General features: G+C 38.4%; 3 protein-coding genes across 5 annotated transcripts; 2 read left to right on the top strand and 1 right to left on the bottom strand.

Annotated features, from left to right (window-relative positions):
- Positions 1-2,565: 2,565 nt before the first annotated feature.
- On the bottom strand, positions 2,566-6,339 carry LOC122633812. Its single transcript, XM_043822200.1, has 3 exons — positions 6,191-6,339; positions 5,575-5,861; positions 2,566-5,479 (listed from the first exon to the last, which is right to left on the bottom strand). The coding sequence occupies exons 1-3, from the start codon at positions 6,230-6,232 to the stop codon at positions 4,978-4,980; spliced, it is 831 nt and encodes a 276-aa protein (XP_043678135.1). The 5' UTR covers positions 6,233-6,339; the 3' UTR covers positions 2,566-4,977.
- Positions 6,340-7,246: 907 nt separating this feature from the next.
- Positions 7,247-10,878, top strand: LOC122633987 (DNA replication licensing factor Mcm6). Its single transcript, XM_043822506.1, has 11 exons — positions 7,247-7,457; positions 7,614-7,757; positions 7,843-8,107; positions 8,182-8,384; positions 8,463-8,661; positions 8,736-9,266; positions 9,332-9,637; positions 9,706-10,039; positions 10,115-10,237; positions 10,299-10,441; positions 10,522-10,878. Exons 1-11 carry the CDS (start codon positions 7,366-7,368, stop codon positions 10,639-10,641), a joined length of 2,460 nt encoding a protein of 819 aa, XP_043678441.1. The 5' UTR covers positions 7,247-7,365; the 3' UTR covers positions 10,642-10,878.
- Positions 10,879-11,073: 195 nt separating this feature from the next.
- LOC122633989 (urea transporter 2-like) lies at positions 11,074-19,005 on the top strand. 3 transcript variants are annotated; one of them, XM_043822511.1, is made up of 10 exons: positions 11,074-11,307; positions 11,428-11,550; positions 11,685-11,804; positions 12,013-12,164; positions 12,374-12,404; positions 12,941-13,024; positions 13,164-13,311; positions 13,389-13,573; positions 13,634-13,801; positions 18,362-19,005. In XM_043822511.1, the coding sequence occupies exons 1-10, from the start codon at positions 11,269-11,271 to the stop codon at positions 18,398-18,400; spliced, it is 1,089 nt and encodes a 362-aa protein (XP_043678446.1). In that variant the 5' UTR covers positions 11,074-11,268; the 3' UTR covers positions 18,401-19,005. The 3 variants fall into 3 exon arrangements, with proteins under 3 accessions (XP_043678446.1, XP_043678444.1, XP_043678445.1); XM_043822509.1 differs by having other exon boundaries at positions 11,075-11,307; positions 12,269-12,404; XM_043822510.1 differs by lacking the exon at positions 18,362-19,005 and adding an exon at positions 14,507-16,046 and having other exon boundaries at positions 11,078-11,307; positions 12,269-12,404.
- The last annotated feature ends 18 nt before the right edge of the window (positions 19,006-19,023 follow it).

The raw sequence follows: 19,023 nt of genomic DNA, 5'->3' as shown, positions 1-19,023 counted from the left end.
TATTTTCAGTCTCTGCTAAATATATCATAGAAAGCGTATCGGATCGAAGAGCATATTCTTTTACAAATAATAACCTTAGCCATCGGGATGATCACCAATTACAGCTCGGAACAAGGTTTACCACGTTAAAAAGGCACAGGAGATGTTCGTCCACGTATGTATATACGTCGCAATATGTATGTTAATCGGATTTTGCATAACAGATAGGCGAGCCCTCTAATCCTGGCAGACGTCAATCCTATCCAGACACTCGATATAACCAACAGCTAGGATTAGCAGCATGTATACGCGTTTGTTCGTACAAACTTGGTGTGTTGGTGAATAGGACGTACACGTTGCTCGATGTAGAGACATTAATCTTTATCACGTTTCTCGTAAAAGCGCGGTCGAGTCCTTCGGACAAGGAGAGATCTTCGATCCGTGTTCTAGCCAGAGAACAAAGCGTCTCTTTTCTCTCGCACGCGTACTTTCTTATACTCTATCTCTATTAAAGCTCCTTGGCGAAAGCATAGAAGGAAAAGAAAGAACGTGAAAGAGAAAGAGAGAGAGAGAGAGAGAGAGAGAGAGAGAGAGAGAGAGAAAGAGAGATAGAGAAAAAGAGAGATAGGGGTTAAGACCAGGGTAAGTCGCTTATCCTCAGACTAATTTTTCGTCTCTCTTCGCCGTGTCGTTGAAGAGCCCACGGCGGAGTGGGCCGCAAGGGAACTCGTGAGTTCCCTTCGAAGGAGAAAGAGAAAGAGAGAGGAGCCTGAAGAGCAGCCGTGCAAAGACGAGAGCGCGCAACAATTATAAACACCGTGGCAATTACATGCCTCGGGTGCGTGCACTTTCTTCGAGCTCTCCCTCTTCTTTCTCTTTCTCCTTTGGTGAATAGCGAGTCGTGAAAGAAGTCCGTAGCCTCTTGAACCGTTTCACCTCAGCGTATCACCACCACCAGCAGGGCCATCAGCGACAGAGCCAGTAGCAACCGTATTACTACTCCCATCTCGTTCGCAATGGCGAAGCGAAGAGAGAAAGAGAGAGAGAGAGAGAGAGAGGTAACCCTTTCCTCTGCTCGTAATTGAGCCTCGGATCGTAGAACGGAGAGAGCGACTTGGGTAGAAGCGAGTGGCTACTCGGACGCGTCACGTGTGGGATCTCGAGTTTATTTGCATCCCTTCCATCCCCCCCTTCCCATCACCATCCACTACCACTAGCGTCGCCGCGATGTGGTTTAAAGAGGAGAGTTTAAGGGAAATTGCTGCGCATGAAAGGATACACCTACGTCTCTCTATGTTGCTCGTGTTGTTATCGCGTAGGTGTACCTCGAGCTTGCTGTCGACGATACGCCGGCTATTTGTCACGAGCTACTCTTTGAGAAACCAAATCCACGAGAGAACCATGGAGGTTTCTTGTCGCTGACGTCTAAAGATGAATGTCGAGATCGCATAGACGTTGAATTTAACGTCAAATAAAGCATCTCGGACGTTTTATTGAATTTCGCCTCGATCGAATAAGAACCTTAACAGTTTTACTCGAAACAAATTTAATTGATGAATATTTCAGGAATAATTCTTATTAAAAATGTCGATATAATCGAGGGTAATAAATCCAGACTGATAAATACAGTTCGCTAGCATGTGCTACTTTCTCGACATAAGTTCGAAACCGAGTATGGAACTAATTAGGGGAATCGCGTGAGTTGATCTCATTGAGAAAAGGGTGAGAGACTCGGAAAGCGAGAGCGTTGCTAGGTACGTGTCAATGGGATTACGGAGGAGATTAAAGGAGAAGACGTGATTTTCTATCTAGCAGATTTAACGCGTTACTCGAAGTATCTTTAACGTTTCAAAATAAGATACGAGGAATCTTTAAGGTAACCAAAGTGTTACGACGAACTCGTTGAAATGAATCAGGGAATGTTGGAGATGTTCTTAAAAACTGAACGTTCTTAAAAACTGAACATCTCTCTCTTTCCTCGCGGACTCAGCGGGTGAAAGTGTTACCAGAGAAATCTGTTTAGGCTCGAGCTTGTGTATTATCCCATGTGTATTTAGCGGAGAATGCTCGGAGGCCACCCGCAGGTTCTCGTCGATGGAGACGAACACGAAGGTGGGACATAGATAAATGTTGGGAAGCCACGACGAGGGTGGACCAACGTAGACAGAGAAAGCAAGAGAGATGAGAGTAAAGCGAACTAGCACCGATGAGGAAAACAAAGCGTGCGCCACGGAGACAAATCGGAGCTCGCTCCCTCGGGCTTTTCGAGGGTGGTAGAGGAGACGGAGGTGCATCGATGCGAACCAATCGAAATTTCAATGCTAACTGACGAGCGTGCGATCTGATACGAAGTCGATCGGTATTGGCAATATGCCCGCATAGTCCTAATCGACGGAGGGACATCGAAAGAGAGAAAACCTCTGCTTTTGTGTTTCCCACTTACTACAACTTTTCTTCCCTACAAATTTTCTAACCGATTGATCTTAACTATCCAGACGTATATCTCCAGAGTTTCCTCAATTGACATTTATATTTTAAACGTTCTACTGGAGTGAATATTTCATGGAAATAATTATAAGCGTTGCGAACTTTCGTATTTGTATTTGCAGTCGAAAAGTTTGGTCTACGTAATAGTCAAGAATATTATAAAAATTCCATTTTCCGCAATACGCATTTTCCGTGAAATATGATTGAACTTTTCACGAAGGCTCTTTGTCGTTCTCGTTTTTTGTTTTTTGTTTTTTGTTTTTCAATGCTGAAAGCTAGAGAAAGAGAAAATTCTTTTCGCTCGTCTTTAAACGTCAATCGGAAAATAGTAGAATGCAATATGTAGGTACAAGATGACGAGAAACAATCTTCGCAATCCTATAACTAACTAAACCTGATTGACACGATTCGCGGGAAAGAAAATAATAAAGGAAAGTTAAAAATTTGAATGGACTAGGAAAAAATTTCAGTAGGATTTGTCATCGTGGAAACTACTCTTGGAATGGCTCCATCTTTTGCCATTCGCGTCTTTCCTCGAAACGTATCGAAGTAATACCATTTCTACTTTTTCTCTCTCTCTCTCTCTCTCTCTCTCTCTCTCTCTCTCTCTCTCTCTCACACACATACACACACATACATCCCTTGTCCTCAAACGAGCTCGTTCCCTTTCTCTCTTACCTTTTTCTTTCTCTTTACGGACGTAGAAAGGATAGCGCGAACGTATTCCTCATATTTTATTCCGGTTTCTTCCCTGCTTTTTATTGCGGTTTGACTCGAACCCGAGACGCGGCTTGCACCGTCGCAATTTCAGTCTCACCCGCTGTTCCCCGTCGGGGATCTCTCTTTCTCACTCACACTCACCTCGTTTCTTTCAAGCGGAGTCGTAGAATTACATAAGCAGAAAGAAATTCGAGGGGAAATTCACGCTCCGCGGAGGGAATAATGATGGGAGAACTGTTTTATTTACTTCGCAGCGCGAAATCTCGCGTTCGACGCGTTTAAAGATTTACGAGAAACCGTGACGTGGTTCTTGGGATACTTTTCGGGATACTTATCGATCTTCCATCTAGTCAGCTAACAATTTTCACGCTCGCGAGAACGCATTTTCATTATACATTTAATGCCATACTTTCTCTTTTCTTCTCTCTCTCTCTCTCTCTCTCTCTCTCTCTCTCTCCCCCTCCCTCCTCTGTCTTTCTCTCTTTCTGACAAAGTTGTACGACGTTAATCAAGACCCACTTAACGTTCGCAATCTTGTTGCTAGAATACATCAGAGTCTTCTTAGAGATGATTAAGTGACCTGCGAAAACGTCGCCAACTAGCCCATTTATAATACCCTTTATCTACCATAGTTATCTATGCGTAAGAAGGCAAAGTTATCGTTCTATTTATTGCACCAATCGTCATATGTAATTGGAGGCCACGCGATTGCACATATCTTCGCATTATTTCCAACGTCCGTGTTGGACACAAGACCGATAATTAATATTTATCGCTGACCTGACTTTTAGTTCATATACTTGAATCATTCTCGTTAACTATCTTTCTCCTTTATAAAACGAGTCTCGATTGTACTCGTTGAGCTTACGTATTTAACACGTTTTATCTCTACTAATATTTTCATAATTTTCAAAAATGAAGATCTTTTATACCCTCGGATTTATAATTGAAATTTACGAGCATTGAACGTACGAAGAAAAGATGAAAAAAAAAAAAAAAAAAGGAAAATAACAAATCTAATCCATCTAAGAAACCTTTACTTTCCTTCCTTTCCTCCGCGCTAACGTACTTGGGTCGGCTTCAAAGGAAAGAGAATTATGCGCGGAGGCAAATTTAAATGAATAAAGAACGATGCTGAAACGTTGACCAAAAAGGAAAAGGAGGGAGAGTGAACAAAAAATAGAAAACGTTGTACGAAAGAGGAAGGATTTTTAGAAACCCTTCTACTCTCGTTTCCCTCAAGTGGATCAACGTTTAAGCAGTCCATTATGAAAGCGGTTTACTTTGGCGCGCGTCGTGCGAGCAACACCTTAAAAATACAGTCGGAAATCCTGCGATCGTCTCGAAACTTTAAAAATGTATTTGCGAAGATCATAGTCGACGTCGAGCGCCAAAAATATTTGTTCGAGATTTTGCATTTGATGTTGGCTGATCGTATTTCCGTAATAATCCTAACCATTTTTCTATTCGATTTTCGCGATATATTGGAACACTCGTACGACGACATATGTACATTTTATTGATTCACGTGTAACGTTGAGAGCCCACGATGTCGAACTCGTTACGATTCCCCGGTAAATTACATTAATTCATAACCGTAAATTACCAAACGATTTCACCAGTTGCATCAATTTGAGAAAAAAGGTACAAAAAGGGAACGTAACAGGAAGAGGAACATCTCCTGTCGCTCGGAGGCATTTTTATACACACAAAAAAAAAAGGAAAAAAAGAGAGAGAGAGAATATCAATTACACCGTTCGTACGAAACTATATCTGGACGAAATATCAGAGTTATTTCGAGCTGACGTATCTCGGTTCTTCCTCACATTCTTGCTTGTATTGTCCGAAGGGCCTATTGTTATGGATATTATTTACCGCCATGTATGAATATAGACGAGGGTTTCGTGGGCCAGCCACGTATCGTCCATATCGAGACAGGACCAGAGCCAAAACAGGATTGGTCGGTGGATGTAGCTCGTTGTTGTAGCTATCGCCGTTTAGTGTCCTGCTTAGGAAACGATCCAGAAACTTGATGGCGCTTGTTATGTCTTGCGAATCGTAATAGGACTTTGTCAGATTTACATTTTTCCCAAGATAACTCGGCGATCCTTCGTGATTGGAAGCTATGTTTTCTCTAACGACACAGTCTTCTTCTTTCTTTGCTTTCTCCTCCACTTTGTACCACGATCTGACAGGAGCAAGAAGATGACGTTCAAACGAGTTTGAACTCTTCGTCGATATTTCAAGAAATTTTTCTGTCCTCGGTGGAAACCTCCCGCGATTCTGATTCAAGCTGTTCGTCGAATTCATTCGAAAATATTAATCTTGACGTTTAAATAAGAGGTTAATTAAACAATCGTTAATTACAAGATCAAATTCAGTCGTCACCTGACAATTTTCTCAGCTTTATCGAACGTTTCAGAAATATCGTCCTCAAAAGGAAGAGACACCGTAGTTGGCCTTGAGCCCGGATACACGTAGCTATCTCTTAAGCGATAATCATCATTTTCCTCAGGTTCGTCGACAACGTCATACTTGTGATTGGCGTAAATAACGCTCCTTGAGGAACTCGTTGAAACGGGAACGCTTCGAGGGGGTAGATAGCCGTGTACGATGGACGGCAATTTCGTTGGGCTCGTCGTTAGTATTCCGCACGTCATGTAGATGCACGTCACCTGAATTAGACCGGTGAAAGACCTTTAATATCATCCCGTTCGAGAAAAGGACACGTTCGTAATCTTTTAGTATTAAAGTATTATTAAGTTCTAACAAAACTGAATAGCGTAATGAATAATATTTTACTGGATTGCCCTTTTCAGAAAGAATCATTCGAGAATAAAAAGATACGTAAGCGAATGCTTTAATCTTATTACGACTTTTAAATCGAGAATACGTTCTTAGATTCACTGCTCAAGGAACATATGATTTTGACAGATGAAATAAATCAACAGCTGCATCAAATTATTCTATATATATAAAATTAGAAAAAACACATATACGTTACCGAGAAAAAGAGGAGTATTTCATTGGATGCGTGGCCCATCATCCGACACTATCTTGAAAAGAACTAAAACGTCTGTAGGCACTTCGCGTTCCATTTATACCGTAGGACGCTTCGTTCGCTAAGAGCTAAGCCTTGTCTATGGCCGGAAGTACATACACCGGCTACATATCTATCCACTCGAAAGATTTCATCGCTTTCCCTTTTCGACTTCGACCAAACGCAACCCTCGCTATACTTTAAACGTTCCGACAACATGACTTTCGAATCGAATGTTTCATTGTAATTATGGAGGTCAGATTTAACAGGTAATTGCTTTTTAATTTCCTTGTCGTTTTTACTACGCTCAAATAATTAAATAATATTCAATACGTACCAAAAAACTTTCAGAACGCGACCATTCGGAATTATAATATCGTTATCTAATTTCTATGTATATAACATAGATAACGTGTAAAGCCGAAACAATGTTACTAGGATATGAACGTAATTGATCGATAATTGAGGCTTATACGATTTTATTCTATAGGAAGAACATGTTGAACGTTTACCAATACTCGAATAATAAGCGATATACGTGCAATATTAAATGCAAGCCGAGAAGTGGTGCTTGAGAAATGATAAATTCCAGTGGGAAAATATGTAGGACAAATATTTCGATAAATAATATTATATTATTGATTTATATTCTAATTTTATTTAAATTTAATCTATATTAATAAAAAGGTAATAAAAGTTTTTCCTTTATAATAACATGGTTATTATATTAAAAACCTCTTTTGTTTATATCGAAAAAAATTAAATTTAATGAACACAAAGCACAACGCAATAATTATTAATTGTTTATTTATATATCGCAAGAAAAAAGTCTAATTAATGATCTATCATTTGTACTTATTGGATCAATATGTAGAGTACGCTATAAACTTATATGCTCTTATAACATTTGTCGATAAGTTAATTTTCTTCATTAAAAACTCACAAGATATGGAAGTTTTACTTAAGCCATCTGGTGATACATCCAAACAAACTTTCTGTAACTTTTCTAATGAGATAATACGATGATCGTCTGACCATCAATTACTCTATGTCCCCGCGAAAACTACTTAGAAAGTATCGTATAACATTAGACGTTTGGATATAATTTTAACAATTTCTGATATTAATTGTTACAAGAAATGGATATTGGAGATTCGCAAATTGGTCGGCTGCGTGTGACGGACGAAGTAGGAATAAAATGTCAAAAACTATTTCAAGATTTCCTCGAAGAGTAAGTTTTACAAAGTAAACAATTATTTAAAAATAATAATTGTATCCTGTCGAAATTAATAAGAATTTTGTTCATTAAGCGTATACTTTTCTAATAAAGTTCTTTTAAGACTGATTTATATGCCGTTATCGTTAATGTTTTTATATTAATTGTTAGATTTAAGGAAGATGGTACAATTAAGTATGCTGAAGCAGCTAAGGAATTAGTAAGTCCAGAAAGAAGTACTTTAGAAGTATCTTTTGATGATATTGATGCATATAATCAAGCGTTATCTACGACGATAGTCGAGGAATATTACAGGTTATTTTTTTTAAACGAATTATATATATATATAGATTTGAAAAATGTGCAACTTAATTATGTATGTATTATATATTTTGTTTAGAGTATACCCGTTCCTTTGTCAAGCTGTATCCAATTTTGTAAAAGATATAGGAGAACTGAACAAAGATAAAGAATGTTATGTAAGTTTTACTGATGTACCAACCAGACAAAAACTTAGAGAATTGAATACTTCTAAACTGGGTGCTCTCATTCGTATATCTGGACAAGTAGTTAGAACTCATCCTGTTCATCCAGAATTAGTATCAGGAACTTTTATATGTATGGATTGCAATGGTTATATAAAAAATATAAAACAACAATTTAAGGTAAATTCCAGCAAATATTTTTATAATTATATTATTTATATCATTAAATTAATTGTAAAAATTAATGTTTATAGTTTACAAATCCAACAATTTGCCATAATCCTGTCTGTAGTAATAGACGTCGTTTTATATTAGATGTAGACAATTCCATATTCATAGACTTTCAAAAAATAAGAATTCAGGAAACGCAAGCAGAACTGCCTAGAGGATGCATTCCACGTTCTCTAGAAGTTATTTTAAGAGCAGAAACAGTAGAGAGTGTACAAGCTGGTGATAGGTATTTTTAAAATTGTATATTACAAATATTTATGTCTTATTATTCTATATACTTTTAATGATACTTTTCATATTATAGATATGATTTTACCGGCACATTAATAGTAGTACCAGATGTAGGTGCATTGGCTTTACCTGGTGTAAAATCAGAGCCTGGATCAAGACATAAACAGGGTGACCAAGATGAGGGTATAACAGGACTTAAAGCGCTTGGTATCAGAGATTTAACATATAAAATTGCCTTTCTTGCTTGTAGTATTACAGCAACGAGTCTCAGGGTGACTGTTATACGTTTTTAAACGATATTAAATGTGAATGTTACAGTTAATAATAATATCTACTTTAATTTTAGTTTGGTGGAACTGAAATGATAATGGAAGAAATATCTCAAGAAATGATGAAAAAACAAATGACTGAGGCAGAATGGAACCGTATATATGAAATGAGCCGTGATAAAAATCTCTATCAAAATTTATCAACTAGCATGTTCCCCGCGATACACGGTAATGATGAAATTAAGAAAGGAATTACATTAATGCTTTTTGGAGGAGTTGGAAAGACCACAGAGGAAGGAACATCATTAAGAGGAGATATCAATTGCTGTATAGTAGGAGATCCAAGTACTGCTAAATCTCAATTCCTTAAAACTGTTACTGATATGTCTCCTAGAGCAGTTTATACGTCTGGAAAAGCATCTAGTGCTGCTGGTTTAACTGCTGCTGTAGTTAGAGATGAAGAATCTGGAGAATTTGTAATAGAAGCTGGTGCTTTGATGCTTGCTGATCATGGTATTTGTTGTATAGATGAATTTGATAAAATGGATCTTAGAGATCAAGTAGCTATACACGAAGCTATGGAACAACAAACAATTTCGTTGGCTAAGGTAAATAAGATGATACACAACGAACGTATCAATTTACACCAATTCATATTTTAATATATCTTCAGGCAGGTGTCAGAGCAACTCTGAATGCTCGAACATCTATACTGGCAGCAGCTAATCCTATTGATGGACGGTACGATAGGAAAAAATCATTGCAACAAAATATTCTACTTACAGCACCTATTATGTCAAGATTCGATCTTTTTTTTATTGTAATAGATGAATGTAACGAGATAATAGACAATGCCATCGCCAAAAGAATCGTAGATTTGCATTGTGACAATATACAAAATATCGAGGTGATATACACTCAATTAGAAATTATAAGATACATAAACTTTGCGAAATATTTCAAGCCTGTTCTAAGTCAGGTGAGTCTTTATTAAATACAAAAAAGAAAACTTTATTATATGGTAGCTTAATTGATCAAAATATTCAGGAAGCTGCCGAACTCTTAGTAGAATGTTACACAACAATGAGACAAAGGACAGGTAGTGGTTCGGGAAAATGGAGAGTTACAGTGAGACAATTAGAGAGCATGATCAGATTATCAGAAGCATTTGCTAAGCTGGAATGTGTGGACGAAGTTACTGTAAAGCATATTAAAGAAGCGAAACGTTTGTTGAACAAAAGTATCGTCACGGTTGAACAGCCAGATATTGACTTGGAAGAGGTGGAAAACGAAGAAAAATTAGGTGTGACAATGGATGATCCACCACCACTCATGGCTGCATTGAATGAGATGGATCAGGATAACAATAAGCCTTCTTCTCGTAAGTGCAATTATCTAGCGGTATTAACGTAAACTATAATACGATGAAAAAATATATAAACTTATATTTTCATAGCTACCACCGAACCACAAGAAGTACAGAAGAAAAAACTTACCATGTCGTTCGAAGAGTATAAAAATTTATCAAATATGTTAATCCTTTATATGCGAAACGAAGAAACTCGTGCGGAAAACGAAGGTGAGGCACCTTTACGCGTAAATTTAAATTCAATTATGTTAATTATGAATTTTACGTATAGATGATGCAAAAGGAGGAGGTATACGCAAGTCCGATCTGGTAGTGTGGTATCTCGATCAAATACAAGATCAAATAGATTCTGAAGAGGAATTGTTAGAAAGGAAAAATTTCATTGAAAAGATTATTGACAGATTAACTTATCACGTATGTATTCGTCTATTCGTTAAGGAGTGTTAAATTCTAATGCTATTTAATTTAATAATGCCTATTATTGTTGTGTTAAGGACCAAATTATAATACCTCTTACTACAAGAGATTTAAAAAGCAAAGGTAAAAGTGGAGATGCGGAAGAAGAGGAAGATCCTTTATTAGTGGTACACCCGAATTATGTCTTAGATACGTAATATTTTTTAATTCGTAGATATAATCCTATAAAAACCGAAGTGTCTTCTCATGGTTGCAGAATATTTTTATACTTTCACAATATTTTATAATACGCCGAAAGCTTGTATGAAAAAAGAAATGTTTGTCGATAATAAATCATTTATTTTTTAACTAGATTATAGCCTGGAGACACGTCGCATATTTTCACGAAACATTTTAATCGTTATGGCCTCGTAAATAAAAAACGACCATGTTAATTCCTGTTTTTAACGTATGTTAATTGTGACAACGAGCTCATTCGAGGATAAATTAGCAGTACCTCAAAGTGGATCAGTGAACTGAAGAGTAGTTCAGTAATGCCATTCTCTCGTAATGTGATTTATGTTACGAATAGTTGGAATTTGTTAATTAGAATTTAATGTTTCAAAAGTCACTTCGAATATCTTACGAAGTTTATGAATATTACGCGAGGAGAAGTTTAACCAATTTTTCTTTTTTATCTGTACCAAAGAGTTAACGAGTTAAGAAAAACAATGTACACATTTTTATCATCATGATACTTATCTTTGTACGGTGGGGTATTATGGAGTAATGATTAAGAAGACTCGAGTGTTGTCAGAAGATGATGTTCTTAGTGCGAATCTACAATGTCTGAGAGAAAAGTTCGTACAGCTTCCTACATGGAGGTAAATTAACAAAATATAAATATCGTTGCTCGCATAAATGGAATGAGTGAAATACGGGATAAAGATGAAATTGAAATTAAAATAGAGAAAAATGTAAAAAATAAATTGATGTTATGTTAGGAACGCGCGCAGGGAGCATGCGTTGGTGATTTTGTTCTTTTGAAAAAGTTTTTGGCGGAGAAGAATAAACCAATTTGGATTCCTTTGCAATTATTGGATGCTTTGTTGAGAGGCTATGGCCAAGTGAGTGCACACATTTTGTAAAAATATTGATTATGATTAATTAAGCGGATAAAAGCTTTTTAAAAGAAGACGTAACTTAAAGGGAGACACTACTATCTTATTTTATCCGTCGAAATATTCTTTATATCTGTTAGGTCGCGTTCGCTAATAATCCACTAAGTGGATTGTTAATAGTAATCGCTTTAGGAGCAACGGCACCAAAGATCTTGGCCTTTTCTGCTGCGACCGGCTTTCTAGGTCTTTTACTTTCCATGGTACGTGCACGATATGAATAATTTTTCAAATAATATTTCATGTCGCATTCGCGTTTTATAAAATTGCGATTCATCAACGTGTAATTTTCTTCGCTCTTGATTCTTATCGCATTTATTATGACGTATCGACTACGAGTGGACACAAGAATTCTACCGCAATGCGCAAATTCTTTTTTGTCCTTTAAATTCTGTAATATTTCATTTGCAGCTGATGAAGGATTCTCAACACGTTATAGAAAATGGATTGACCGTATTCAATCCACTTTTAATCGGTGCCCTGTCGTGCGGTTTGGTACCAAACTTTTATGGCGAATTCGATGCTTTTAGTTATCTACTTATACTCATAGGAACCATAATCAGGTGAGGGTAACTTTTGAACATTGTTCGCCGGTGGGTGAAATAAAATTTCGAATCATTTCAACGGTTCAGAGATAATTCACTGGAGTTATGATTAATATTTCCAGTGTTTATCTGACTCGCTCTTTGGGGACTGATAAATTTCCATGCACGGTGTGGCCGTTTAATCTGGTTGAATTAATATTACTTTTTGTTTTTACCACGCAAAATAGTTTCGTCGAATCGTTACAAATTGAAAGCATAGTAAGTATATGTAATTTGAGTTACTCTCCGCGTCACAGTGATCAAGACAGCTCAAAGGTAATCTATTAACAACGTTGCACGAACATGAATTTCTCTCGTAGCAAACACAATTTACTTCGAAAGGGCTCTTCATCTTAGAATTCAGGTTATACATATTTTACGTGGTTTTGCTGAGGGAAAATCCAAACCCAAGCCACCCCACATCGCGGTATAACTTTTCCCTGGTATTGATCAAGCTCGGTCAGAATTTCGTTGACGATGTATTACCTTGACTCGGATTTCAGAGCAACGTCGCGTGAAATATATTATTTTTTCTTATGTATTTTATTACGAAATCCATAGAAAACGAGACGAAAACGAGACGAAAACGAGACGAAAACGAGACGGTCTTGAAAGTTTCCTTCGAAAATATTAACTCGAAGGTTGCAATTTGATCGTGCTACGAGAGTTGCATAGCTGAGATATCACTGTGGCGTATGAGGAACTATGTACAAACTCGAGATGCTACTTGTACTCTATACTCTCGTTGTTTCGAGGACAATGCAACAAGTGATGCAAGGACAGACGATGCCAGTTTTATCGCGGAGAACGTAACAGACGTTAACGTCGACTGGGGAATGGTAAAGATCAACTATCTCCTCTGTTTTATTCGATTTCAATGCATTTTGCGTTTATTCGAACGCATTTCGATCGACGATCGAACTTTTAAAGATTATTATTAAGAGTGAACGGAATATTTTAATCATTTTTTCTTTACAGGTTTTCCGAGGAATGGTCGTCTCATCGTCGCAATTGTTCAGCGTGGACAATGTCGTAGCAGGAGCTGTTATTTACTTAGCAGTTTTAATTTATTCTCCAGCCACTGCTGGATTTTCTTTTGCAGGTGTATTTATTGGTACACTCGCAGGCAGGTATTTCCGTCTGATATTAATAAACATTCATTGTTAAACTCCCGCATGGCTAACGACGAGTTCATTTACGTAGGCTTAGAACTTGGGGCACCACACAATGAGGTATTCACGGGATTGTGGGGATTCAACTGTTTCTTGACTGGTGCCGCCTTAGGAGGTAATTTATTCGTTATTAATATACAGACTGCTGTTGCAACCCTCGTAGCGATCGTCTACACGGTGGTACTTCAATACGTCCTTCGAATTATATTTGGCAAAGTAAGTACGTATTATTCAACGACAAATTATGCAATTACGTTAATAACAATTCGTTTCCAGATTGGTTTACCATTTCTAACACTGCCCTTTGTAATTAGCACGAGTTTGTTTCTAAAATTACGAAGTGCATCGTCGAGCGCAGCTTTTCCAAAACCATTGCAATCTTCTTACCCCGAGAAACAACGTCACGATTATCTTATAAACAGAAAGCGAATCTTGCAAGAGAACGTAGGTATAATCGTATTGATTTTTCTTAAAAAAGGTAGAATACTTTATACGATTTATTTACGATCTTTTATTTCATCATTTCGAGATATATGGTTGTTCGTACATCTATTAATACGTCGAGTTGAAAAATATGTAAATAATAAGTACGATCAAAGCCTCCCCACTACGACGATATAGTAAATATCGACGTAACATATCTCGAGCCTTGTTTCGAAATATTTCCAGTCTGCTTCTTAGTCTGTATCTTCGGAGTCATAGCAACGTATATATCTAATCGGTAGGGTAAAACAAGCATCGAGGAACGCATCTCGCTGCTATCTCTATTTGCTTTCCAAACATTAAACATTTCTCTTTGAAATAGATAAACGTTCGATCAAACAGAGGTAAGGTTTTTGGTGGAGATCTGATATCGATGTATCATCGTAGCAGCATCCCCAACGGGGGATGAAAACCACGCCCTACGCCGGGAGCTCTACAAATTGATTTCTCCCTTACCAAAGTTATTCGCTTTATTTCGTGGGGAGTGAAAGTTTCTCCTTTGATACGCGCATAGAAATGGTGCCCGACTTAGCTCAGATGTTACCCCTCGAAATTAAGCTCAACACATAAAGGAGTGAAACGAAATATTCAAAAACTCGACGCCTGCGCTTTTCGTTTCAGCAGATCGCCTAGAATTTAACGAGTTCTTTTCTCTCTTTAATGTAGGTCGACGATTCCGAGATGGATTCTGCACTTCCTTAGGATCAGAAGAATACAATCAATTACTCCTTGGAATATAATTAAATATATTATACTGGGTTATTATACCATTTGTTGTGTATAGGGTATTTGTATTAATATTTGTATTCATATTTCTTTTGCTTAGAAAAATACCGAAAGGACATTTACTGAAATCTCCGTGTAAATATCTCTCATTTTTCTGTAATACTTCGATAAGTCACGAATAGGAAGTTTCCGAGATATCACGATTTGATCGTTCCATCAACGTGAAGTATCCAGATCGAATTTTATTACGTTAGCAATTTTACGGATGAATGGAAAATTCTGAAGAAACGGAGAGGTCGATACTTTGTCGAAATTCCATGTTTATCGAAATATTGCTTATCTTTGGAAAAAAAATTCTAATCTCGATAAAATTCTTTATTCGCCGCGTCTGTAATATATATCAAATCAAGCTGCGAACGTGCTAATCTCGTTATCTGAGAAAGGCGAGAAAAAGTGGCGTTAAATTCGTGGATCTCGGTAGCACTTTCGACAAGATCTGAAACTGTAGATACTTCTATGCGTTTGCATATAAGAAGCCACAGGTCGATCGATAAAATTTATACGATCACTTTCACCGTTGCGGTTTATAAATTTAAGCGTGATATTTTATCGCCAAGCCACGAGATTTACAATATATGCACAATGCAATCTTTCTTCCCTTTCATCTCGAATGGACGTATATCGAATTTGCGATTTTATGATTCTCGCGAGCGTCCATCTTCTGGAGTACGAAATGGTGTTCCATTAACATCAAAAAGTCTTGCCAATTTTCGAATATACAAAAAAAAAAAAAAAAAAATACAAGTAAAAAAGGGAAAAGGTATATCGTTTGAAAATGTTCTCATGCGTTAGATCGCTAGTAATATCGCGAGAAGAATATAATCGGAGACAGAATAGAGCAATATAAAAGTTTTTACCTAGTAAACTTTTTGATCGCGTAGCAACGAATACGATTCAACTGGAGAATTTAATGTAAAACTCTGCATGCGATGCATAAAATCTATATCCTCGAGCGAGAGGACACTGTTATCGGCTCTACTTCGATGTCGTTATCGCGAAATTCCATTTCGTTCTATTCGCTTTATTTGAAAACTTGTTCGATTTTACAAAGGACGATTTCTTTTCCAAATACTTTTCTTTTACATTCGAACGATTTCATTGGCAGACATTGGAAAGTTTTACAAAGATAATCCTTTAAAAATATCGATCAAGACAGTTCTTTATTCGCTAGCACGTAAGATAGATAGCAATAATACGATTATGTAAATTTCATTTTCCAGAGTCTAGTTTTGAGATATAGCAAGGAGAATCGTAAGAAGGGCGCCACCACGGATCGAAGTGGTTCAATAATACAACTATTCCTTTTTACGATCTTTTTAATAGACACACAAATATCCCATTTGTTATTTCGCAATAATATATGACATTTTTATTCGAAGAAAAATACTTTGGAAAGAAAAATAAGAGAGGAAGAGGTTAACATTTAGTGTTATCTATATTTTAATGTACCTTATCGAATGTATTCGTGCGTATACGAACAAATTAAAGACATGGAATGTAATAATGAAAAAAGCGGAAGGACTTGGTACACAAAATTAATACGATACGGTAAAGCGAAAACAATGCGAATGCCGCAGTACCAGCACTCGGTAATCTGCATATACATATAGATAGACGTACAGACATGGAAAGAGTCACGAAGAGAGAGTATTTTTGATCGTTAACAAAGAAGCACTCGAAAATTCGGGACCAGCCGGAAAACTGGCTCGGATCCATCGAGAGTAAAAGCTCACTGCGGTTGTAGTAAAGCGTTGATCGTTTAAACTCCAAACATATCGGGTTCGTATATTCGTCTCATGCAATTTTGCTACGTATAGGCGACAATAGTTCTCGTTTGCTCGTAATCGAAGAAGCGACTTTACCGCTTCGATCGATCGAGCGTACGGTCGTACGTACATACATGCATACGATAATATGAGTATATATCTTTAGTGAAATCGTATGCGGCAAGGGCGATAAGGGAGAAAAGTAACTAGCAGAAGGGAAACAATGAGGTTTTGGAGAGAGAGAGAAAGAGAGAGAGAGAGAACGTGCAGAAAGCTTTCCTGTTACGCTCGACGGCAGCCTCCTTTGCGTCGGTAGCTGGATGAAAATGACGAGATGGTGATGATGGTGGTGGTAGTGGCAGTGGCAGTAGTGGTGGACGATGTGGGGTGAAGTGTAGAGGTGGTAGAGAGGGTAGGCAAGCGGTTGTTGGAAGGGGTGCTTGTATAAGGGGTGGGGAAGAACTGAACGCATCCCTGCCAGAGCGGCTACCTGCCCAACGAGCGAGCCTGTCTGCTACACGACGGTACTCTCCCCAGTATTCGGCCGATCGCTAGTACTCGCGCACGCAAATTCCTTCGTCGTGACGCGTAACGCTCCTTACTTTCATTTTCGTATAGAGATAACTTTTTATCCGGTTGTAACCAACAACGTATTGCAGCGTGTAAATGTATTACGTGTGTCTCTAGATTCATTATCTCTAGGCTCCCTTTTTCTTTCTACACCTACGCTCCAACTTCATTGAATTAAGCTTCGCGCGATATGCGAGAGGAAAAAAGCGCGTGTGACGCTTCCTCGCACCGCAGTGACTGAGAACCCTTCGAAGACTTCTCGAGAGCAGGACGCCCGTCTGAATCTCCTCTTTACCCTTCCACGTTTCTTTCTCACCCTCTCTCGAGCTTTTTTCGTCACGAACTACTGCCCACCGCGACTTCTGTGCGGCCTGCAATGTGTACAACGACTTTCGGGCTAGCTCAAGCCATACGCTCTTGACCCGTTCCGCTCGACTCTCTCAAAAGCCTCCCTTACGATCATCTCGTTCTTTTTCTCCCTTTTTTTCTTTCTTTTCCTCTCTCTCTCTCTCTCTCTCTCTCTCTCTCTCTCTCTCTCTCTCTCTCTCTATCCTCCTTTTTTCACACTTCAACATTTCACACCTTAAACGACTGATTTTTTAAAGTTTATATCGAGATCGACGAACTCGTGATACTTCTCTCTTTCTCTCTCTCTCTCTCTCTCTCTCTCTCTCCCTCCCCCTCCTTCTCTCTCTAATTATCTTCAATAGGAGAGCTCTTTAAATTTCGGCCAAGCAGAAGATAAACCTACTCGGACATCCCCTGAATTTTTCACGAACAAGAGACAACACGGTAAAGATATTTTTTAGAGAAAGGAAGGGAACAACTTTCTTTCTTATTTTACAAGTACTTTACCATCACTCCTCAAGAGAAATGACATCATCAAGGAGAGAAGAAAAGTTTCCGGATTTCTGACGAGTCGTCAATAGCCTGTATACAAAAGGAAAATTTTTGTTTCCTTCTCTTCTCCCATCTCCCTTGTCTCTTATACCGCAAAAGTATAAGCAAGAGCAGACGAATAATAGGCACACCCTCGATAGACAGTCGGAGTCCTTTCTTCTCCTTGTTCTCTTTATTTTACTTTACGATTTAAGACTCCTTTCATCGCGACAAGCGGCCTGGTTTGATTTACGAGCAGTGTAATCGATGAGAGCACCAAACGATCCTGTTGCGCTTTACATGCTATAAGAAAAGAGAGTGAGTGGAACTCTTGAAAAAGATCGTTGTAACGTCAATCACGCAAGTTACAAAGGAACGTGAGATGAATCGGGCTGCTATCTCCCACGCTTCCTTTTTCTCTCGGCTTTCGGTAGAACGATTTGAGAGTGGAACTAACACCCCTAGAAAAAGATAGTGCGAACTATCGAGGCTTAATCTTTTCGATTTTCGGTTTTAGCAGAGTTTCTACGAAGAAATGGCTGGAGCCAGCCAGAGTTGATTCGACATATCAAAGAGTCAGTGTTGTCGAGCTTGTACCTTGGTGGTTTAGGGTGGTGGCTTCCCTCGGCCCTTGCCTCCGAACGAACAGAAGGACAAAGGGAATAAGGAGGAGAACGAGGTGTCTCGGCCGGGTTCGGTTACTTGAAGGTGGTATGGCTGCGAGTCCCGTAGAAAGGAGGAACGAGGTCGTTAGTTGTTACGGGAGAGACCAGGAAGGGTCGAGGGAAGTTGGCTGGGCAAAAACAAGCTTACACACCGTCGTCTGCTAACGGCGCGCGCTTCTCATTCTCCTCGCTCCCTCGTAACTTCGGTTTGAGTCTTCAGTTTGTGTAATACATAAACGTACCATACGGTATGATGGTCGATCGAAGAAACCTCGATTCCCTTCGTTGGCTTGACAAGCATAAAGAATGGATGAATCGGTATTTCAAGCCGGTAATTGAAAAACCGAAGGTCTTCTAGCCTCCTCTCTAAAGTTTCCACGAAGAGTTGAAGCGGTAACGAAAGGCCCGAGCTTATCGAAACGGTACTAACGAAACTCGCTAACGAATTCTCTCTGCGAAGGGTTTTTTCCGAAGAAGATTCGAGAGAAGTGGAAGGACGTGATAGAAAAATGAAAAA

This window comes from Vespula pensylvanica, chromosome 13, assembly GCF_014466175.1.
Source record: "Vespula pensylvanica isolate Volc-1 chromosome 13, ASM1446617v1, whole genome shotgun sequence".
Lineage (NCBI taxonomy): Eukaryota > Metazoa > Arthropoda > Insecta > Hymenoptera > Vespidae > Vespula > Vespula pensylvanica.
The sequence above is the reverse complement of the archived record's forward strand: the minus strand, read 5'-3'. Positions and strand labels throughout refer to the sequence as shown.